Source organism: Dromaius novaehollandiae, chromosome 27, assembly GCF_036370855.1.
Source record: "Dromaius novaehollandiae isolate bDroNov1 chromosome 27, bDroNov1.hap1, whole genome shotgun sequence".
Classification (NCBI taxonomy): Eukaryota; Metazoa; Chordata; class Aves; order Casuariiformes; family Dromaiidae; genus Dromaius; species Dromaius novaehollandiae.
Genome location: NC_088124.1, coordinates 7800977 through 7814127, shown reverse-complemented (window position 1 = coordinate 7814127; position 13151 = coordinate 7800977). Strand labels below are relative to the sequence as shown.

The following is a 13151-nucleotide window of genomic DNA, read 5'->3' as shown; positions in this document are numbered from 1 at the left end:
TCCTGGAGGCTTTTGTGGAGCCATGTTAGTTGGCACCTTTGCAGCATGCTGGATGTGATGGGCTGAGAGGGGTCTAGGCCACGTGCTGGCTCCCTTCCAGGAGCTCTCCAGCTGCATGGTGATGGCAGAAGCTCAGTGCTTTGCCTGACAGCTGGCTTGCCACTGCTCTGCATCCCGTTGGCACATCAGTATCTGGAAGCTTCAGAGGATGCCTCTGCAAATTCTGCTCAAAGCCTTGCCTCCCAGTCTCTAGAGCAACCTGACTTCCCTGCAGGAGCTGCAGAAACCCCTCTTCTTATGCACCTAGCATGACAGCAGTTTTATCTTGGTGTGAGATGCTCAGATCAGAATGCCAAAGTGACTTACAGGCTGTCTATGGCCAGGGTAAGAGCTGAAATGCTACTTCTGTAGGAGCTGTGTGCTGGGAAAACCCTTGGAGCCCAGTGCCTGTTCCAGTCCATTCTCCTTGGGCAGCAAGTTGGTGGGTGGTAACAGCAGGGCTCTGACCCAGCACAGCTTGCTGCTGTACACTGCGTGGTTGGTGTTTTGAGGGGATGGGGGACAGGCTTTGCAGCTTCTTTTCATTTCCACCTCTATCTTCATCCTGCCTGAGTGGCTTGTGGAACAAGGGAGTCTTGGGTTTTGTGGAGCTGAAAGGGCTCTGCCAATCTTTTCCCCCTACCCCTGATGAGGTTCTCATAAGCGCCCTTCCTAAGTGCTTTCTCCTTTCTGAGCCTCTGTGCTCTTCTTGGACTGTGGGCTGTGCTCAACTTCTGTGGTCTCCTGGGGGTATCTAAGCATGTTCCCAGCCCACCGTGTGCAGCACAGGCCCTGTAAGCTTGTTTCAAAGGTTGGAGAGTGCTCAGGGTCTTCCAGGCAGAGTGGAGATGGAAGTGTCATAAGGAAATGACAGCTGAGCTCTAAGCTGGGTGTAAGGGGCACCTTCCTCTTTGAGTGGCTGGGAACCGGGTGCCTGTGTGACCTCGTGCTTTTTCCTTGCAGAGATGGATGAGGCAATGCGGTCCTTCGCAGAGAAGGTCTTTGCCTCAGAGGTGAAAGATGAGGAGATCAGGCAGGAGATCTCACCTTTTGATGTGGAAGAGATCTGCCCCATCTCACTCCAGGAAATGAGAGCACACATGATGCATCAGGAGAGCTCTGCCACAACAGAAAAGCGGTGAGCAACAACCAGGGCAGCGGCGGGAAGAGAGAGCAGCAGCGTCTGCTCGTCCCCAGCCGTATCTGGAAGAAAGTGGGGTGAATGTAATTTGGGGCCTGTGAAAACAGCTCACCACACACAAAATGAGTTAAATCCTTGGTGAGTCCCAGGGCATCTGTTGGGTGCCGCAGGGGTTCCTCTCTAGCTCTTCCCATGGTCCCCACACAAAGATAGTCCTTGCCTACCTGGGCATCGGCACTACAATGGCCTCAGGGTTGCTGGCGAGGGAGACTTGGAGTTATTCCTCTGGAAAGATGCGACTCCCAGAGATCATGCTTGAAAGTCTGTGGCTACTTTTTCTGCTGTGGCCTCTGCTCTTGTCTGTGCCTGTCCCCGCAGTTCTTGGAACCAGAGTTTAACAGTGCTCCTCAGCATGCTGGGATGCAAATGTCTGTCTAGTAGAATGGGCATCAGGCTGGGCCTCGAGGCCTGGGTTTAGTTCCTTTTGCCTTTGTCGTCTCCCTTGGTAAGTCCCAACTCCACTTGGGAAAAGGGGTTTGTGTCTAGCCCTGCAGCAGCAGGGCAGCAAGGGCTGAGGAGTATGAAATGTCCAGACAGCGGGGTCAGTGCTGCACAGACCAAAGCAGGCACCACGCGCAACCTGCCACTGACTAGCTTAGGCTAATAGGTTGGTTTTAGTATGCGTTCAGCAGTTCCTGCCATGTCTGGTGAGGAGCCCAGGCTCTGAAAGCACCAGTGAGACGAGCCACATTGTGCAGAACTGGGATGCATCTGTGGTAAGCACCTCACGGCCCTGCCCCTGCGTGTGGCTGGGGCGGGGAAGGCAAGGCTGTCGGCCTGAGGCTTTCTTGCCTGGCAGGAAGAAGCGCCTGCTCCGCCTGAAGACGGTTGCACTGGCTGTTCCCGTGGCTCAGAAGTCGATGACCAGATTGTCCACTATTGACGAGGTCATCACCTCCCCCCCATACCAGGCTGTGCCTGACTTCCAGCGGGTACAGATCACAGGGGATTACGCCTCTGGGGTAGGTACTGACGTGGCTGTATGCTTCCTCATCTTGACTCCCACCTCATCTAGTCCCTGCCTATCCTTCACTGGGGCCCAGTGTCACCAGAGTCTGCAGCAGGCACAGTGGGGAAAGCTGTGTCTCCCAGCTCAGTCTGCACCTCACAAGCATCTGATGGTGCCCTGCTGCATCCATGGAGGAACGCAAGCTGAATGCCTTGGCAGGAGTTTCTGGGATGCTGCATACTTTCCAGGGGTTCTCTGAAACCAGGCAGAGAGGAGGAGAAGACAGTGGGCTGTGCTCGTTCTGTCACTGCCTGTTCCTGCCTGCACACCACCATGTCTGTCCAAGACCTGCACATCCTATGCCAACTCCTCCTCCCCTCCTTTTCTCCTCCACAGCCTTTGTGTTTATGCTGCTTGTGAGATGCTGTGTGGCAGAGGAGCAACTGGGAAAGCTGGAACTCCCTCCACACACAGGCACCCTCCTTCTGCTGCGACTGTAGCTAGATGCAATGCTGCAACGCTGCGTGGTGTTCTCCCATGCTGCCCCAGTCTGACCTCTCTGGGCTGCCCAAAACACTTGTCTGTGCAGTAAATCAAAAATTCTCGACGTACTGGGTCCATGTATGTTGTTGGTCCTGCTTCAGTTTCAGCCTGGGCTCCAAAAATAGTTCCTTGTGTTCTGACCTGGCCTGGCTTCCATTTTACTGCCGACTACAGCTTGTGGTGGGAAATGTAAGGGGGGATGACAGCTGGAATTAATTTTTTCTGGCTTCAGGAACTTCTCTCTGCCTTGGCCAGGACTTGGCCCATCATCCCCTCTTCGCCCTGCTCAGCCAAAGCGGTGGGAGGGAGGGGATAGTGAGGTATATATTTCACTGTAAGCAGAGCTGTATCTCTGCATCCTGGTCTGCCAGGGTCTCTCTCAGGTGGCTAGGTTCCAGTTGTGCGGTTGCATTTAGCAACAATCCTCTTGCAGGTGACAGTTGAAGATTTTGAAGTTGTCTGCAAAGGTCTGTACCGTGCCCTGTGCATTCGGGAGGAATACATGGAAAAGTCTGTGCAGAGATTCCCCAGGACCCCATCTCAGTACCTGCGCACTATTGAAGGCGAGGTCTGGAGGGCGAGTGACGCTGGTCCAGGTACGTTCAGGCACCTGGAGGGCTTTTCTCCAGCCTCAGCATGGGGCAGGCAGGGGTCGGAAAGGGACTGTTGAAGTGCTGTGCAGGGGAGCTGCTTACCCGGGCATCTTCTTCGCTATCGCTGTGCGGGGCTATCCCTGCCCTCTGCCTGGGGTGGAGGAGCACAGCAGGCTTGTGCGGTCTTGGCAGGCAGCCTGGGCCTCATGGTAGTCTTCTTTTGGTCCAGTGTTCACCCCACCAGTGAAGGATGGACAGGATCCCTTTGCAACCGAGGATCTGGAGGAAGACCTGGGGTACCATGTCCAGATGAAGGATGGAGTAGTTTACATCTACAGTGACAAGGCAGCAGCTGAAAGAAACGAGCCGAAGGACCTTCCGTACCCTAGCCTTGAGCACTTTGTTGATGACATGAACTTCCTCTTGGCCCTGATTGCACAGGGACCTGTGTAAGTGCCCAACCCTGCACTGCTGGATGCAGCTGAACAGGCCTGCCTGACCTGGCAGAGGGGAGACCTGGGGAAATCAGGGTTGCCCTCTTCTCTTTCTGGTGGGGAGGAGGGAGGAGTCCACTTGTCAACCATCCCAGCTGACCCTGAGCAAAGTGAGTTTTGGGGGGTTGGAGACCCTCACTGCAGGTATGCTCACACCTGGCCAAGGTCTTCCTATGCAGCTCTGTGGTAGAACCAGGAGAAGCACCGCAGGCAGGCAGGCAGGCAAGGGCAGCATGAGCTCCTCTGCCTCATGTGAAAACTGCGTTCCTGCGTGCGACTGGCCCTGTGCCTCTGTGAGGGATAAGGTGCCCAGTCACTGTTCTGCCCTTTGCTTTTGCTAGTAAGACCTACGCTCACCGGCGCCTGAAGTTCCTCTCATCCAAGTTCCAGGTGCATGAGATGCTGAATGAGATGGATGAAATGAAAGAGCTGAAGAACAACCCCCACCGGGACTTCTATAACTGCCGGAAGGTAAATGGCAGGGCTCACAGCTCTGGTGACTCTGGAACCAAGCTGTCTTGGTGCCTGCACCACTGTGGGACATGTCATCTAATGTGGCACCTTCACCATTCCCGCTTATGGGAAGGGAGTGTCTGGGCTGCTTTTGGCCTATGCCCATGCTGGGGCATGATCCCCACACCATTCAGGCAGGCTCACCCAAGGGGTTGGTTGGTTTCCCTTTGGCACCAAAGCATTCCCTCTCAAAGCTGAACGGTTATTCCTCTGGCTTCTCAGGTAGACACACACATCCATGCTGCAGCCTGCATGAACCAGAAGCACCTTCTGCGCTTCATCAAGAAATCGTATCGTGTGGATGCTGACCGGGTAGTTTATGACGCCAAGGGCAAGCATCTCACTCTGAAACAGCTTTTCCAGCAGCTCGGTCTGCACCCCTATGACCTGACAGTGGATTCTCTGGATGTCCATGCTGTAAGTGGTAGGGCACCTACTGTAAAACCAATCTTGGGTCACCCTCATCCACCCCCTCTAGGCATGGCTCTTCCCCTCCCTGGGCACATTGCCCATGTTGGTGTTTGTGGCAGGGTGTAGCAGCTCCTGTCTTTCCCATTCTGGAGTGTTTGGATCAGTCCCTGTCCAGCTGCTACCCTTGGACCTACTGTGGGTTTGCAGTGTTTGTCCCTGAACCTCTGCACTCCAGGGGCGGCAGACATTTCAGCGCTTTGACAAGTTCAATGCCAAGTACAACCCCGTGGGTGCCAGCGAGCTGCGTGACCTCTATCTGAAGACAGAGAATGCTATTAATGGCGAGTACTTTGCTACCATCATCAAGGTGAGAATATAGAGGAGAGAGCAGCTCAGCTGTGGGGCTGTTGTGCCACAGGGGCTGGAGGGTCTCCGTGCAACTGCCTGCTCTCTTGGTTTGCAGGAGGTTGGCTCTGATCTGGAGGATGCCAAGTACCAGTATGCAGAGCCTCGACTCTCAATCTATGGGCGCTCAGCTGAGGAGTGGTCCAAGCTGGCCAGCTGGTTCAACAAACATCGTGTCTATTCCCCCAACATGAAGTGGATGATCCAGATACCCAGGATTTAGTACGTGCTGTGGGGTCTGGTAGAGCACTGTCCCTGATTCTTTGCCCTGTAGGGATTATGGGGAAAGTGGGCCATGTTGTTCATCTGCTAATGGCTAATTCCTCTCTCTGTCCACAGTGATGTGTTCAGGTCTAAGAACTTCCTCCCACACTTTGGGAAAATGTTAGAAAATATCTTTGTTCCTGTGTTTGAGGCAACTGTCAATCCTCAAGCCCACAAAGAGCTGAGTGTCTTTCTACGCCACGTGAGTGTCGCCTGATGATGCGATCAGGGTGTGGTGAGCAGTGACGTTCCTGTTTGCACATGACCCATGGTGTTGCTCTGACATGGGAAATGTCAGAATTGGGCTTGTGGCCCTACTGCCATATTCTGGGAGGGGGAAAGCTGTCCAGACGAGGCAAGTTCTGTGAGCTGGGGTGCTGTGGGGCTGTGAGAGATGCTGTTCACTTACCTCCCGGAGAGGCAGTTTGGTGTGAACTTTATTCCTATCTATTGGTAGAGCTCTCTGCCCTGCTCAGGGTTTCCCAAGGAGTACAGACTGCCCTCTTGGCCCTGACTGCTGCTGGGTGAGGCAGGGGTACAGGCTATGGCCAGACTATGGGGAGCTGTGTTGGGTAGGGTGAGCCAGCCTACCTGAGGATGTTGAGATGGGGAACTTTGAGATGCAGCTTTTTTCGGTTGCTGTGCCAAGCAGATCACTGGCTTTGACAGTGTGGATGATGAATCCAAGCACAGTGGACACATGTTCTCCACCAGAAGTCCAAAGCCGGAGCAGTGGACCTGTGAGAAGAACCCTTCCTACACCTACTATGTGTACTATATGTATGCCAACATCCTGGTGCTTAACAACCTACGCAGGTGAGGCCTGGGATCTTCTCAGGGACCTGCCTTACAGGTGATGGAAGGGGGGGGGCTGCCTCACGAGTTGTCTCGGCTGTTTGATTGTTGGTGTGGAAGAACTGGGACCCTCCTTGCTCTGCCACAAAGGTGGCTTGGAGCTTCATGTCCCAGAGCAATTTCCAAACACTCCTCAGGAAGAAGTATGATGGACTGGAGTGAATGCCTTAGGACTGCAGAGATAGCATCTATTGCATGCACGAGGGAGAAAAGAACAAGTAATGTGCCCCTAGGGTCAAGCTGGGTTCTTTGAAGACCTGCTGGTAGGGGTGGAGCAGGACTTGAAGCTGGGAGATCTTGGATTGCATGCCCCGTATCCCTGTTGCTTGCTTGCTCTGAGTCCCTCTTCCATGTGCCTAGGCAGCGTGGTATGAACACCTTCCTTTTCCGACCACACTGTGGGGAAGCTGGGGCTGTCACACACCTGCTTGCAGCCTTCATGACAGCAGATAATATCTCCCATGGCCTCAACCTCAAGAAGGTGAGTGGAGTAGCCTGCCACAGAGCAGCCTGGGAGTGGCGGAGGAGAACATGTCCACAGCCAGCCTCCACTGGAGCTGACAGTTACTTGTGCCTTTGCTTTAGACTGACAATGACAGGCAGTTATTACATGATTCCCTGGGTTTCCCTAGGCATGTCTGGGGCTATAGCTGGGAAATGTGTCTAGATTTCCCAAAGTTTCAGCCTGACAGACCTATCCTTGGGTAGGTCTTGATTGTTGGAGCCAGCTGAGGTCCCAAATCAGACAGATTTGAACTCACTTGGCCTCTCATGCTCCATGTGGGCCCTGAAGGGCAGTAGCCTGCCTGTCCCTTTTCTTGCCAGATACGAGCTCTGTGCACCAGAGCTGGGGACTGGGCTGATCTCAGCCCCTGGAGAGATGGAGGGCACAGCAGCTTTATCCCTAACGTGACAGCTCTGCTCTCCTTTGCAGAGCCCAGTGTTGCAGTATCTGTACTTCCTTGCCCAAATTCCCATCGCTATGTCCCCGCTCAGCAATAACAGCCTCTTTCTGGAGTATGCAAAGAACCCATTGCCTGACTTCCACCAGAAGGGTCTCATGGTGTCCCTTTCTACCGACGACCCCATGCAGTTCCACTACACCAAGGTAAGGCATGGGGCATGGCCTCCTGGGGCCAGGAGCGTCTGGGCTTTATTTTTGGGTAGCATTTGCAGCAGGTTCAGCATGCTGGGCGATCTCGAGCCAGCCCCTGCAGCAGCGCGGGCTGCGTGGGCAGCACGTGGTGCACCGAGCCCCTCCGCTAACACCCGCTGTGCCGGCAGGAGCCCCTGATGGAGGAGTACGCCATCGCTGCCCAGGTCTTCAAGCTTAGCACCTGCGACATGTGCGAGATCGCCAGGAACAGCGTCCTGCAGTGTGGGCTCTCCCACCAGGTAGGCATGCGCTGGGGCGGGAGGGGGGGCCCGGGCTCTGCCTCCCCTGCGCTGCGCCCGAAGCGGCGGCGGCTTCTCCGCGTGGTGCTGGGCAGCGGCCGCGGGTGCTGCCGGCGGGGGCCTGCGCCCGCGCCACCGCTCTTGTCTCTGCCAGGAAAAAGCCAGGTTCCTGGGAGAAAACTACCAGGAGGACGGGCCGCAGGGCAACGACATCCGCAGGACCAACGTGGCCCAGATCCGCATGGCCTATCGCTACGAGACCTGGTGCTACGAGCTCAACCTCATCGCCGAGGGCCTGAGAAGCGACTAGGAGCGCGCGGGGCGGGGGGGCGCCTGCGGGGGCCGGCGGCGGCGGTGCTGCCCCGCCACCGGAGCCGCCGGCAGTAAAACCGCCTCCCCGAGCCGCCTCGTGCTGCCTGCCGTGCGCGGGGGGGGCGGGGGGGGTGGCCGGGCCGGGGGCGGGGGGGGTGGCCGGGCCAGGGCCGGGGGGGGTGGCCGGGCCAGGGCGGGGGGGGCGGGGGAGGCGGCCTGGCCAGGGCCGGGGGGGGGGGGGGGGCCCTGCCTGAGTGACGGCTGCGCCGCCCAATGGGCGGTGGCTCGGCAGCGCGCGGGCGCGGCCCGTGAGCGGCGCCGGTGCCCGAGGCCGGAGCCGGAGCCGGGCGATGGCAGCGGGTGAGGGGGCCGGGGCCGGGGCCGGGGCCGAGCGGGGGGCCGGGCGGGCGGCGCTCCGGGCAGGCCCGGCGGGACCGGGCTCCCCTGCCCCGTCAGCCCGGGCTCGGCGCTGCGGGGGCGGCGGCGGCGGCGGGAGCGGGGCTGCGCGGCGGGTCGCCGCCGCCGGGCGGTGCGGAGGGCGCTCCCGGCCCGCGGTGTGGAGCTCTTCCCCGGTGCCGCGGTCCTGCCCTGGCCCCGTCCCGGGGGGCGCGGCGCGGCGGCGGCGCTGCGCTGCGGAAGGGCCGGCCCGGGCGGGAAGCGGCGACCCGGGCCGGGCATCCCCGTGCGGCCGAGGGCGGGAGTGAACGGACGGGCCGAGCCCGCAGGAGGAAGCAGATGGCTGCTCCAGCCCGGCGGATCCCTTGGACGAGGCACCAGTCTCGAGTTTCACCGCAGCCCCTCGTACAGGGCTTCCTTAAGGCAAAACATTTACTAGTGGGCCGTGATGTTTCAGAGAGCAATAGGTCTCAGTGCCTCTTGGTTGCATGGACACGGAGGCCTGCGCAGTTACAGAGGTCCCCTCGGCCGCGCTGCCCTGCGGCGTGCTGCACGGGGTAGCACACGCTGGTTCCCCTCGCCTGTCCTGTTGTTGGCCGTGCAGCCCCCTCCTCTGCTGCCGCGGTTGGACACGGCCTGTCTGGACAGGCTCCCAGCGCTGAGAGGAGCTCTTCACCGTGATGGCGGGGACCTCTGTCAGCCTCAGCGAAGGGAGATGCGTAGGAGATGGGTAGCAGGAAAGACAGCCCCTGGAAACGACAGTTCTTGTGGGTTTTGCTGCCCCGCATATCACAGCAAGAGACAGGGGTGAGTGACTATGACCCTGCTGCGTGGGAAGGGAGAGCGGAGGGGAGAAGCAAGGAGCTGCTGTACAAGCCCCCGTGTTCTCCTGTCGGGGCTCTGCCAGCAGCAGGGCAGTGCAGGGGCTGGTGCTCCCCAGTGTGGCACCTGGAGCCCTGTGAGCCCAGCTGGCCTTCAGCATGCCTCTGGCTGCAGGAGGTGTCCCCGGAAAAATGCTATGTACTGCTGGAGGTGACTCCAGTGACATACAGAGGTTGGAGCCCTCCCCTCACTCACAGGCAAGTGGGTGAGCGACAGGTAGTAAGTCAGCTGCGTGTGTCAGAGTGACGGAAGTATCCTGACCAGAGTCTGGAGCCTCGTTGCTTCCCAGGACCACAATGCGTGTCTCAGTCACTGGTGAGACTGGAAGGTGGGGGTTGTCCCTTCAAGGGCTTGCAGGCAGTATCAAGGGCATTGCTGGCTATCTGGGCATTTAGAAGATAATCTTCTGCAAGGGCAGGATGTGGTAAGTGAAGAAATAGACCCTGAAAGGCTCCTGGGCAGACTGTTCCAAAGAGCGTGTCTGTTCCAGTTTGTCTTGGGGAGAAGGCACATGCTGAGGATGTCAGGGGGAGCAGAGGATAAATGGTGGTGATGGCCTTGTAAAGCATCTCTGCTTGAAACTGCTGGCTGGAGGATCTGTCTTGGTGTGCCAGGTCCTGGAGCGGTGCATTACTGCTGAGCAAGTTTTTCTCCCAGTCCTTCAGTATGGATGTGGCTCCTTACCCGTAGCTCTGGGAACACGTTACCTAGATAGGTGCCTGAGAGGCTTTCTGGTGCTGTCCTTGGTCTGCACCCTCACGACGTGTCGGTGCAGCTGCCTCCGTGCTGCTGAGACCTTCCCAAAGGAGTGAGTGGCAGTTGTCACGGCCCTACACAGCCTATCCGTGGTGGCCCTTGCAATATAAGGGTGTGTTTGGCTTTTGTTGATGTCAGCCTTCGGGGAATTAGGAGCTCGGAAGTGAGAGCAGGAGGGAACAAATCTATTGACAGACTCTCATCTCAGATACTTCCGCCAGGAAGCTGTCCCAGGAAACTTGTGTTTAACTTCCTTTCTCCCCCCACTGGCTGGGTCTGAGTTCTGGTTTGAAACTTCAGAGTCCCTGGGACATGCAGCCAGCCTGTGGTGTAGTGTCTGAATCAACTGCTGTTCTCAGCATTGCTAACCTGAGCATCCAGATGCTGTGAGTCAGGTCCAAAAAACCGTGAGTTTAAAAGTAGCAGTGTGAGTGTGGGTTCTGTTCATTTATTCTCTGGCATGGAGCCCTTCCAGGCTTACAAGTTTAAGTTTTTTTTCTAGTAGGGGTAAAAACTTACTTTCAGAAGGTTGAGTTTTATTGTTTCAGAAAAACACTAAAATTTGAAAGAATCAGGAATATCTTTCTCATCAGTACAAAAGTCTTAGGACTTATGACAGCAGACAGACTTTGCCTCCTTTTGCTATGTAATTAAGATTAGCCTCACATTAACTGTCTAAGGTCTATCCTCTACGTGGCCAGGTATCTGATAAGCTGGAACTCCATTCCACAGCATCATATGCCACAGCTTCCAATGAGTTAATAACTAGAGTTGGTTTGTATTGAAATGGAAATGACTAAGCGTAACACATTCCTGAAGTATTACTTATTTTGATATAAAATCCATTTGTTTGGTACTGCCCATGTCTTTCAGCCATTAGCATGGCAGAGTGTTGTTCAGAAAAGCTTCAGGTTTGTTCTGGAGCTGAGCAGAATGGGAGTAGCTGAGCACTCTTGAAAGGGCCCTTGCTGCCATGCTGGCTGTCCCCTCATCCCTCCTGGACTGACCCGGCAGCTTCCCTAGACTTCACAAGACCGGAAACATGTCTTGTATTTGGCTGCCAACACAGAAGACTTGGTGACAAGGCGGTCTGTTGTCCCTTGGGTTGTTCAGAACTGCGCAGCTCTCATAAAAGGAGCAGAAGATTGCTTCAGCACTGCGTGGGGTTGCCAGGCCAGCAATTGGCCTGTTTGATGCCTGCTGTGCAGCAGGATAAGGTGAAGTGGTGTGTTAATGCTTTTGTTTAGCTAATTGGCTGCAAGCCTGAGTGTGGTGAGGAGGGTTGTAGGGAGGTGGGTGGGCTTGACCTCAGCTTTGGGGAGTATTTTGTTCTTGAATGGTGCTGGCAGCTTTTTCTCCTGCAGCATGTGGTTTCAGGAAACTGAATTGTCTTGAGACCCTTTGCATGGAAAATGCTTAGTACGATCTCTGGCTTTCGGTATTGGAAAAAGAGTAAGGGCTGCCTATCGTGTGGTGGGAACGCGCCTCATTCCTCTGCTTTGGATAAAGATATGGAAACTGTTTTCAGACACTGTGGATCTGAGAGGGTATCTTTGGGGGAAAAACGTGTGATACCTTTGGCAGGCTTTGTCTAGAAATGATTTAAAGTCTCTTAGCCTGTGACCGATGCTTTCAATAAAATGATTCAGTGCACCTGGATTCAATGGACTGCTCTAAGTACTAATGAAGTAGGGGTGATAAATTCATCTTTTGTGGAAAGACTGGGAAACATACTGAAGGAGTTTGGAGGGAGAGGTCAGGAAAGAAGCAGAGACACTTAAAGTCTGGTTAGTTTGTGAAAGGGATGGTGTCTGTTTTCCCTGAGATACAGGTGCTGGCTGCCCGAGCCAAGTGGTCTCTACCGGTTTTGTGTCCCTAGGCTGTATATTGGCTGTTTTCGGGCTGTGTCTTACAGGATTGGTTTGCTTGGATCAGACCACCCCAAACTGCTCTTCATCTAAGATCAGTCTATCCTTGCCAGGGCCCACAGGATGGATTTAGATTAATGCCCAGTTCTTGCCTTGCAAGCCTATACAGGTGAGGAGCCACATTCTTTTCCTAGGAGGGTGGATTATTTTGGAAGAGACAGTACACGGCTGCAGCAGGCAGGACAGCGCTGAGCAGGAGAGAACATTAGCTGCTTCCTTTAAGCTTATGTTCTGTTGGCTGCATTTAAGATGAGCCAGGAGCCATGTGTTTCTCATTATATCTGGTAGTTCAAAGATCAGTGACATGCCTTGGAATGACCTTTGCTGTTGCAGTCAAAGCTGTAGGGCTTCTTTGGTGAGTGAAGCTTATTGCTTCACTGGCTGGAGAGACAGTATTACTTGGTGGGCTCATGCTGAAGAAAAGAACATAAATTCAGTGTGGATCCTGTTTCTGGATTTGGATCTGCATAGCTCTGGATGCTAGAGCCAGACAATTGCTCGAGTGTTGGGTGAACTGCTTGAGCTCTGGGCATTCATCAGTGAGCAGAAACCGAGGCAGCACTGGAGACCAGTGTCTGTGGGTTGGCAGGGGCTGTGCTTCTCCACAGTGTTTCTCTGTTGCTGGTTGTGCCTCATCATGGGAACACAGATGTGGACGGTAGGGACAGAACTGGTGTCTGCCTGGTGGGGTGTCACCAGTGGCATACGAAGATTCAACCCTTGCATGACCTAATTAACACAGTAAATCCTGATGGAAGTTAGGGGTATATTAGGCTGACTTGGGCTATGGCTGTGTACCAGGAAGTAGAAATATGGCAAGCTGGCTGAGGAAACTGCAGTAAACGCACTGTCCATTGCACCTTCACCAGCATGAGCTGTAGGGGGAATGATGTGGCATGGGGTATCCTGGCAGCCAGCAGACCTGAGCTGCTTGAGCACAGGCAGCCCTGCTAATCCTGGGGATGGGCCCAGCTGACGTGCTGAGCAGGGCGACTCGGTCTTCTCTGTGTGGTGATTTGCCCTCGTGGATGCTGCATGCAGATGTTTTGCTGTCTGCCTGTCTGTGTCCGGGGGGAGCAGATAACTGATAGCGCTGGGAAAAGAAAGCTGCCTGTGCTGTAGGGAAGCAAGAGAGCCCTCTGTGCCACGTGTGGGGTTTGTGTCAGCATGGAGCTGTGTGTGTGATGGCTGGCAGGGGAATGTGTACACAGGCCT

At 55.5% G+C, this 13151-nt stretch overlaps 2 protein-coding genes across 3 annotated transcripts in view; both read left to right on the top strand.

Annotated features, from left to right (window-relative positions):
- The first annotated feature begins 807 nt into the window (after positions 1 to 807).
- AMPD1 (adenosine monophosphate deaminase 1) lies at positions 808 to 8073 on the top strand. The gene is made up of 14 exons (XM_064498112.1): positions 808 to 1177; positions 2040 to 2202; positions 3166 to 3328; positions 3555 to 3774; positions 4161 to 4290; positions 4555 to 4749; positions 4979 to 5110; positions 5207 to 5370; positions 5488 to 5614; positions 6065 to 6228; positions 6628 to 6748; positions 7202 to 7375; positions 7552 to 7662; positions 7817 to 8073. The coding sequence occupies exons 1-14, from the start codon at positions 1005 to 1007 to the stop codon at positions 7970 to 7972; spliced, it is 2193 nt and encodes a 730-aa protein (XP_064354182.1). The 5' UTR covers positions 808 to 1004; the 3' UTR covers positions 7973 to 8073.
- Positions 8074 to 8230: 157 nt separating this feature from the next.
- The window catches only part of DENND2C (DENN domain containing 2C), a 25163-nt gene continuing 20242 nt past the window's right edge, over positions 8231 to 13151 (top strand). For both annotated transcript variants that reach the window (XM_064498159.1, XM_064498160.1), the window contains exon 1: positions 8231 to 8334. The gene's annotated coding sequence lies outside the window, so the exon portion shown is untranslated. The remainder of the gene's footprint in view (positions 8335 to 13151) is intronic.

What these genes read in the sequence shown, in the direction of transcription:
- AMPD1 (XM_064498112.1), top strand. Translation starts at nt 1,005, where the DNA reads ATGGATGAGGCAATGCGGTCCTTCGCAGAGAAGGTCTTTGCCTCAGAG. An exon ending in ACTTCTATAACTGCCGGAAG is followed by an intron (nt 4,291 to 4,554) that starts GTAAATGGCAGG and finishes CTGGCTTCTCAG; the next exon opens with GTAGACACACACATCCATGC. An exon ending in ATTCTCTGGATGTCCATGCT is followed by an intron (nt 4,750 to 4,978) that starts GTAAGTGGTAGG and finishes TCTGCACTCCAG; the next exon opens with GGGCGGCAGACATTTCAGCG.